The sequence below is a fragment of the Parus major genome, unplaced genomic scaffold (assembly GCF_001522545.3).
Source record: "Parus major isolate Abel unplaced genomic scaffold, Parus_major1.1 Scaffold548, whole genome shotgun sequence".
In the NCBI taxonomy this organism is placed as follows: domain Eukaryota; kingdom Metazoa; phylum Chordata; class Aves; order Passeriformes; family Paridae; genus Parus; species Parus major.
In genome coordinates this window covers 1-1,021 of record NW_015379436.1, presented here as the reverse complement: position 1 = coordinate 1,021, position 1,021 = coordinate 1, and the positions used below count along the sequence as shown (strand labels likewise).

The 1,021-nt window shown below is 71.7% G+C and overlaps 1 protein-coding gene across 1 annotated transcript; it reads right to left on the bottom strand.

Moving 5' to 3' along the window:
- Position 1: 1 nt before the first annotated feature.
- Positions 2-1,017, bottom strand: LOC117243812 (25-hydroxyvitamin D-1 alpha hydroxylase, mitochondrial-like; the record flags this gene model as incomplete). The annotated part of the gene is made up of 2 exons (XM_033511740.1): positions 2-61; positions 790-1,017. Coding segments are annotated over 2 exons (288 nt in total), but the record flags the coding sequence as incomplete, so codon positions are not given.
- Between the last annotated feature and the right edge of the window lie 4 nt (positions 1,018-1,021).

Here is a 1,021-nt window from a genome sequence, read left to right as displayed (position 1 = left end):
CCGTGAGCACCGGCCCGAACCGGGCCTTCCAGAGCGGCCCGAACCGGGACCGCCCGTGAACCTGGCGGGGACACGGGGGGGTCACAGCGGCCCGAAGCGGGACCAGGCTGTCATTCTGGGGGGTCACAGCGGCCTCCCCACTGTCCTGAGCTGGAACCAGCGCCCAGGCTGGGGGTAAGGGGAGCTCGGGGTCACACCGGGGTCACACCGGGGGTCACACCGGGGGTCACACCGGGGGTCACACGGGGGGACGGGCGGGTTCCCGGGGCTGCTGCAGAAGCTGCAGCACAAAGAGGAGGTTCTGGCGTTCCCGTGCTCCCAAACCTGCAGTGACTCCCCAGGGGTGACCTGGTCTAGGGCTCCACCGCCCACCTGGGGGTGGCCCTGGCCCTGTCCCTCTGTGCCCCTCCGGGGGTGACCCCGTCCCCGGTGCCGCTGCTGCTCCCCAGCAGGACCCAGCACCCCCTGAGCCCGGGCTGGTCTTACCCTTGGTCCCAGCACCATCCCAACAAGTCCTGGGGACCAGCTTGGCATGTCCCAAACCCACCCGGCCCCAGAGATCAGCGTCCCTCTCCCCTCCCCACCTCCAGCTGGGCCGACCAAGGTCCCTCCTGTCCCCTCCGAGACCCGGGGTGGTGGCACTGAGGTACCCCCTGTCCCCTGCAAGCCAGGACTGTGACACCAGGGTCCCCCCATCTCCTCCATAGCCCAGGGCAGTGGGAGCAGGATCCCCCCGGGCTCCAGAGCAATGGGAATGGGATCCCCCTGCCTCCACCAAGTCCCATTTACCTGCATCTCATGCAGCCTCCGCACCCCTCCTCGGCACAGCAGCTCGAAGATGAAGGCGGTGGAGCTCGGTCCCGGCATCTCGGCCAGGCCCCGGGGGCGCGAGGGCTCCGGGGGACCCCGGGGGTGCGGGGTGCGGGGCGGAGGAGAGGCAGCAGCGGGGGCTGGGGGATCCCGGGGGACCCCCGGCTCGGGCAGGGAGTGGGACAGCAGGGCGGCCCGGGGGGGCAGGCGC